Raw genomic sequence first — 8,218 nt, 5'->3', positions numbered from 1 at the left:
TCTCTCTCTCTCTCTCTCTCTCTCTCTCTCTCTCTCTCTCTCTCTCTCTCTCTCTCTCTCTCTCTCTCTCTCTTTCTCACTCATTAAATTACATATTTAAAAATTATGCAAATTCGATATAAATTTAACATGGAAACAACACTGTCACTACTCTACTACGTTATTATCTAAATCCAATTTATCTTTCTTCTCATTACTATTTATTACACTGAATAATAATTAGTATCATACCTCAATGATTTTTGTCTGCAATCCTATTGCAAGTCCTTCGAGAACGGCATGTACAGTGAGAGCGAGAGCAAGACCGGCGAGACCAGTATTGGCATCGGTATATTGTTCGCCATGGTTTCCGTGACATAAAAATGTATTTTCTTTGTTTAACAGTCTTGAACGACAGTTACACGCGATGCATCGCGTCGCGCCGTAGCTAGTAAACGTCCGCGCGTTATTGGCACTATCATCAAGAGGATTTTGACGGTAATTGAACGATAATTTCACGTCACCTTCGGACATGTACACCTTGCTGTCTTGCGAGGCGGCATTGTAACCAACACTATAATTTTGATCATTCAAGATAGATGTAAAGATAATCTTTACATGGCAGCGTCGAGCGTCAAAGTATGAGCAATAATATGTTTAATAATTTTACTAAAATTGAATTTAATGTACGAGAAACACTAATAATGGAATCTTGTAGTTTACACTGTATAAATAAATATAAATTTTCAGCATTATATGTTAAAATAGTGTATATCAGAATATAACATAATTTATCATTTTGCGTTAAAAAGCTGTGCAGAAGATTATTGCGCAGGAATCTGGAGATTCAAACTTCTGCGCAATAATCTTCTGCCCAAATGCTCGACGCTCGACGCATGTAATGGTATCTTAATTCGATCAAAGGGAAACAAAACCGAGATCACACAAAGATACAACAGGTCACAGAAAGGCCTTACACACAATAGAAGGAATAAGGAATTAGGAATAAAGAATAAACCATTCAATCTATCAGAAACCGTGTATTTCAATATATCTTTCTGATATGTATAATTTCTGATAGGTTAAAATCATTCAGTCTTTATTCCTTATTCCTTCTATTGTGCGCAGTGCCAAAGATTGCAATATTTTTTCTTTGATGTTTCGAAAACGCAGCTTGCTCTCCAAGTGATTGGTTCTTACTCAGAGATCTATAAATAAGAATCAATCAATCAATGAGCAAGCCTGCATTCCGAAACCCATCGAAAAAAAAAGTGTTGCAACCTTTCTGTGATTGCCTATATATGCGTGAAAAATACGAAAAAAGTGCTAAGAAGCGGTTTAAACAACATTTAATTCCTAATGCTGATTCTACAATAGCCCATATTTATAGTCAAAGCTCAAGGCAGCACTTATGACTCCTGAAAAATTCCTTAAGGAAGAACTTTTCGAAGATCGTCTTATTTCGTGACTATGAATTGTGATTTCAAAACGATCTTGATTGAATAAGACAACGCGATAACCAATGAACACATTAAGAGCTATAAGCTTATTGGCTATCGCATCACATTTTGCTGCGTGGCAAGCGTTTCCAGTGTGCAGGAGCCATTAAAATCGTCTTGATCAAGATTGTCTTATTCAATTAAGATCTTGAAATCGTAACAATTCATAATCACGATATAAGACGATCTTCGAAAAGTTCTTCCTTAAGGAATTTTTGTTTGATTTAAGGTTGTCTTGACGAAGATGTTTTTAAGATTGAATTTATTTGATATTCATCTGTATTCTGTTGGATTCTCCAAAGAAATATTGCATTGAGAATAATTTTATGAAATGTTTTATTATTTGACTTAAAATGCACTCCCTGGTGAAAAAAATTTCGCTGAAATTATTTCACGTTTGGAATGTGTAGTAAAATTGTTGAAAAGAATGATGGCAAAAAGACCTGTTTTTTCGCCCATTTTTTGAACCTCGAATTCCAAATATTTTTTATGCCAAATACTATATGTAACATTAATCCTAGAGAAATTTTAAGATGAGCATAGGCACGGTTCCGGAGATATGAAGAGATGAAAGTGAATGTTTCCTCATAACCCACGAAACTCAAGTATCCATACCAAGCAATAAAATATATATTTAACGAAGTGAAACATATCATTTCTTATGGATTTTTTTACGTCGGATTCAAATATAATCTTAGTTCTCATCTAGCATAAAAATTCCCCGAGATGGAGTTGAAGTGATACTTGATGCCGCCTTTTACAGATTGGGGTGCTTTTTTAAAGTGCCCTTGCCTCTCACAGATCGAAGTGCTTTCATCCTCTTTTATTTCCCTTTTTATTTCCGGAACTGTGCCTATGCTCATTTTGAAATTTTACTGGAATTAATGTTTCATCTAATAGTACTATTTGCCATAAAAAAAGTTTGAATTCGAGATCCAAAAAAATAAACAAAATTTGTTATTATTCTTTACTAAAATTTCACTAAAAGTGATTTTTCAGCTGACATACTGAAAAATCGCTAAAATGGAAATTTCTCTGTACTTCTATAGAAATTTCTAAGAAATTTTTCCTAGAATTTCTAGGAAATTTCTCTAAAATTTTACAGAAATTTTACTGAAAATGAATTTTTCAAATTGCTGAAATTAAATTGAAATTTTTCTGAAATGCTGAAATTTCGCTGAAGTATTCCAAAACGTGAACTAACTTCAGCGAAATTTTTTTGTTTGAGTTGAAGAGTAAATTTTGAAGAGAAATTTATTTGAGTTGAAGAGTTGGATTTTGTAAAATTGTTTTATTTGTATTTTCTTGAAATACTGCAGATGATAAATATTAAAAAGACCTTGTTCACCTCAAATTTTGATAAAAATACAATCAATGCGATCAATCGTAAAAATAAAAATTTGACAAGAAAAAAGTGTCATGCTGCTTCGCGAACCGAAATATATCAGTTGACGACTATTCAGGTTAAGAAATCTGTCACAGCAGTGGTTCATTTCTTTAAAAACACAAATTCACTACTTTAGCAGAAAAATTGATAATTATATAATTCAGCTTGCACACAGCTAAAAAAATCAATAAAATTATTCGACGCGTTTGTGCATAAAACAGAAAAATCTGAAGAAATAAGCGTCGCTTTGTCCTGTGAATCGAGATATTAAAGTTGACAACTATTGAGATTGAGAAATCTGTCATAGCCACGCAAGACTAAATTCATTTGCAGTATTATTACCTCTGCTTTAAAAACAAATTTATCGCTTAAACACAAATTCTCTGATCTAAAACACAAATTCACTGCTTTAAAAATAATATAAGAAAATAATTTGTGTTTTTAAAGCAGAGGATTTGTTTTAAAACAGAGAATAGCTTATTTAGTAGCTTATTTAAAATTGATACCTTTTTAATTTTTTTATATGGATTAAAGTTTAAATCCAATATTTCTTTAAAATAGACACTGTAACTATAATGTGACTCCGCCATTGTCCAAATTCCTATAAATTTTGAAAAAAGTTACAAATGCTTCATTCCTATAAGAGCAAAATATTCCTAGAATGTTATATGGATATTATTAAAAAAATTAAAATAAGTTATAATATTATAATATTTTGAAAATATCATATAATAATTTTTAATATTACGAGAGTATTCTATAGAGGTTATATGTCCACTTACATAATATCGTTGGTATTGTATTCTTAATATTCTTGACTCATTATTAAAATATTTATAAATATTAACTATTTTTAATTTAGTGCAATTTGAATTCACGATCCAACAACGAAAAATTTTTATCAATCTATGCTGCATCTTGTGCTAAAAAAAATATTTCGATGTGATTTTAAATATCTACGTAGTATTACAACTGCGCGTCAAAATCATTTTCAATCTTTAAACGTATATTCTAAACAGATATAACAGTTTTACAAATTAAAGTAAATGCTATTATAGTACTTTTTAATGTTTAAACAATATTACAGTAAAAGTAACATTATTTAATGTTACTTTTAATAATAATAACATTATTAGGAGTGGATATACCATCCATTAATATTTCTAGGATATTATTTAATATTATATAATTTTAGTAAAATATTCTTGAAATATTACATTTAATATTTTAAGAAGAATATATTTAAAATATTATAATAATATTGTGCGCCTATAAGGATAATGTATTATTAAATTTATTAATTAAAATTAATAATATTACCTAATTAATTTAAATAAGTAAATAAATAAATCTATCGTGAATTTCGCATTTATGACTTTTTGTATATGCTTGAAATGTAAAATATCATATAAAAAAAATCTTATGATATTGCATTTATATAGGCAAAATTTAGATTATCATTCTTTTATAATCAGTTAAACCTCGATCTCAAAATATTTTCTATATGAATTTTGGCCACAAGTTTGCATTACCAACAACATCTTGGATAGTAAGCCAAAGATTTTTATTTAATCGCTTTACTGAATATATTATTTTTCAATACAATCAAATAAGAATCTGCAGCAGAGAAATATTGTCTGCCTACAAGAATTTGCACACGTAATCATAACGCATTATCATATCAATACATTTAAATATGACAGATTTCCTAACCTCAATAGTCGTCAATTTTAATGTTTAATATCTCGGTTTGCGGGACAGAGTTTTTTCATTATCATTATAGTAATTTATTTTCATTATAATAATTTCATTAAATATTTATTTTTACACAAAAGCACATCGATTCAGTGAATTTTTATTAAAATTTGGTATTTTTAATGTGTATTTTTAATAAAATTTATTAAAATTTTATTAAAATTTTTATTAAAAAGGTAAACAAGGTCTTCTTTAACCATTTTTACTTAAGTCCACCTCGAACATGTTTTAGCGAAGCTCGTCTTATTTATTACATATATGTCAAATAAGTCTGTTTTATAATGACTATAAATTCGTAACTAAGAAGATAATGCTTATTTTGAACAAGATAAATATGTTTACGAATCAAAATCGTTCAAGACGTTTTGAAATAAGATTGTCTTCAATAAGTTTTAACTTGAAATTTTACTCAATTTCCATCTCGTTTTTCGACTACGAATCTAGAAAGCATTTTACGATCATACTTAAAAATATAAGTACGGACTATGAATTATTTACATCGTGTATTTAAGCCACGGCCTATACAATAAGTGTGTTTTTATTCTGTAAGTTAAACAAAGATATCTATCGTATAGAATCGTGGACTGTATATAAGCGCACGGTGTAAACGTAGCCATAGTAGCCCAGTGACAAATGATAATGAATTCGACGTCGATTTTATTGTCATTTCTTACTGGTCGGTATTCATAATCGGTTCTTATCATCGACATAGAGTGAGAAACAGATAAATGAATGAACGTTCTTTCTCTGTTTATTAAAGCCTTATTGGTTGCTGTTGATCCATCAACCAATTATATCTACTCATATTTCTACTCCCATTACTGCCATCGATGGTCCATTCTATACGTTGATAATTCTTATTTCACCATCTTAAGTAATGCGGTCCTCTGATTCATAACATCTTAAGGACCGGTCTCATCAACTCCGATTAATTTAATCGATTGATTGTTATATTGGAACTGATCAATTGCATTTGCTGTTTAGCAGAATTGATCAATCACTTAATCGATCGATTAGATTAATTGGAGTTAGTGAGACCGGCCCTAAGACTGTAAGACGATCTTAAATATAAGAATCGACTATGAATACTAGTCATTGTAGAATCAGCTTAATGTCAACATCCTGCCATCGAAATGGAAATGTCGTGGCAATGAGAATGTTACATCGTTACGAAAACAAGACAAGCAAAGTGCATTTTAATCATTTCGAGTTGCATGTATGGGAATTATGTATGATATACACAATAGATATTTTGTGCATGTAATTTCCAAAGTATTGAGAGTACAAATTAGTTCGGTCCGTTTCGCTAAAGATGGCTCCAGCTGTTGTGAATGGTTCATAGTGATAGCTGATTTTGGCGATTTCAGAAAAGTTAAACATCTGCTAATAATATTCAGTTTATATCGCTTTGAGTTTCATATAAAAACCTTGATTTTTACTGTGTTTGAAATGTCGAATTTTGTGTTAACCAAGCAGCATTTGCGGGAGGTTTTGATTTTCTGCTTTAATTGAAAGAAAAGTGCGACTGAAACCCATCGAATGCTTGTCGAAGTTTATGGTGACACTGCTCCAACTGATAAATTATGTAGGGAATGGTTTCGACATTTCAAGGATCAAGATTTCAGCGTTGAAAAAGCCTCGCTCTGAACAGCCAAAAAAATTCGAAATTAACAAAGAATTAGAGAATTATTCATTACTCGAAGAAGATCAGAGTCAAACACAAGAGGAGCTTGCAGAATCATTGGGGGTAACTCAACAAGCCGTTTCTGTAGCCGATTAAGAGCCATGGGAATGATTCAAAAACGAGGAAATTGGGTGTCTTATGAACTGAAACCGAGAGACGTTGAAAGGCGATTTTTCACTTGCGAACAGCTGATTCAAAGACAACAGAGAAAAAGTTTTTTGCATCGAATTGTGACTGGAGAAATGGATATTCTACAACAATCCCAAGAAGAAAAAATACTACGCTAAGCCCGGTCAATCGTTGCCATCGATCTCAACATCAACACCACGGCCGAACATTCATGGATCGAAGATCATGCTCTATATCTGGTAAGACCAAAAGGGTCTTGTTTACTATGAGCTGCTGAAACCTGGCGATTTCATTACGGGCGATCGATATCAGCTACAATTGATTCGTTTGAGCCGTGCATTGCGAGAAAAACAGTCAGAATATACAAGCAAAGACATAAAGTTATTCTTCTTCATGACAACGCTCGACCTCGTGTCTCTAAAGTCGTAAAAAAATATTTGGAAACGCTCAAATGGGATGTTTTACCGCATCCGCCGTATTCTCTGGACATTGCTCCTTCTGATTACTGGTTGTTCCGAAGGATGCAACACGATTTGGCAAGTCACCGATTCACTTCTTTCACAGAAATCGAAAATTGGCTCCAAAATTGGATAGTTTCCAAAGACGAGTCATTTTTTCGAGATGGAATTCGAAAATTGCCTGGGAGATGGGAAAAAGTAGTAGGTAGCGATGGACAATACTTTAATTGATCTGTTCATTCATTTTGTTTTGAAATAAATGCATTTTTGAATACAAAAAAACGGACCGAATTAATTTGTACTCCCAATAATAAAAAAAAGTTAAAGAATATGTAAATAATTAAAGAGTATTGAAGTAAAAAAAAATGTTGCTGAAGCTTTCATGTAACTGACTTAAATATGAGTTGCGTCGGTCACGAATTCGAGTGTATTCGTGTATCTCGACGCTTATTGTGGATAGAAAGGTATTCGAGTGTCAATCTTGAGACTAGACAATATCGCAAATTGATATCTAGCTATGCCACGAGTAATCATTCTTCGTTGATTATTGCGGTGTAAATTCGTTCATCGTGTTCATTTTTCATCTTGAGATCTCTAGAAGATATTTTTAAAGACCAAGGATAACTCATTCGAGTATTATTGAACAACCGTTTTGTATGAAGCATTTCGCTGTTTGTAAACTTTAGAATTTATTTTAACAAACTCATTCAGCCAAACAAAGCTAAGTAGTTAAAAATAATGTATTGTTTATCAGCATTACATGGTCTTTTATATCTGCCATAGTCCATTTATCTCAAAGATCTTTCGTGTGATTTTTACCAAAAACGATGAAAAAATTTCAAAACTAAAAGGGAAATTTTTTTATTTTAATTGATGGAATTATTTAATCAAGATTTCATCTAAAGTAATAATAAATTTAATATTAATTAGAAAAAGTCGAAAAATATTTCGATAAAATTATTATCTTCAATTACAATCGTAAATGAAATTCCAATTTTTATTCCCGCATCAATTTTACATTCTAAGCTGTTTATACATCGGGTTATCGATATCGATTGCTTGTTACAAAAAATTTTCTTAAAAGAAACTCAAGACTAATACAAGCGTGCTAATTTATATATTTTTATGATAATCTTGAAAATTTCGTTAATCATAAAAAAGCATTGTCTCGTCGTGTTATCAATGATAATGGATGATAATATTGTCACAGGATGATTGACGCCATATGTATTACAAGCAAATGTTCGGAAATAAATCAAGCTATTGATTTTTTAAAAATTGGATTGTTATTTTAGGAGCATTATATATAAATAGAATTTATATATAT

At 30.8% G+C, this 8,218-nt stretch overlaps 1 protein-coding gene across 1 annotated transcript in view; it reads right to left on the bottom strand.

Annotated features, from left to right (window-relative positions):
• LOC105620427 (zinc transporter ZIP14) overlaps window positions 1-8,218 on the bottom strand; it is a 12,937-nt gene that overhangs the window by 2,574 nt on the left and 2,145 nt on the right. The window contains exons 2-3 of the mRNA XM_012201922.1: window positions 1,149-1,158; window positions 232-591 (exon numbers count right to left, since the gene is read on the bottom strand). Of these exons, the coding sequence (XP_012057312.1) occupies window positions 232-591; window positions 1,149-1,158 (370 nt within the window). The remainder of the gene's footprint in view (window positions 1-231; window positions 592-1,148; window positions 1,159-8,218) is intronic.

Source organism: Atta cephalotes (assembly GCF_000143395.1).
Source record: "Atta cephalotes unplaced genomic scaffold scaffold00026, whole genome shotgun sequence".
NCBI lineage: Eukaryota > Metazoa > Arthropoda > Insecta > Hymenoptera > Formicidae > Atta > Atta cephalotes.
The sequence above is the reverse complement of the archived record's forward strand: the minus strand, read 5'-3'. Positions and strand labels throughout refer to the sequence as shown.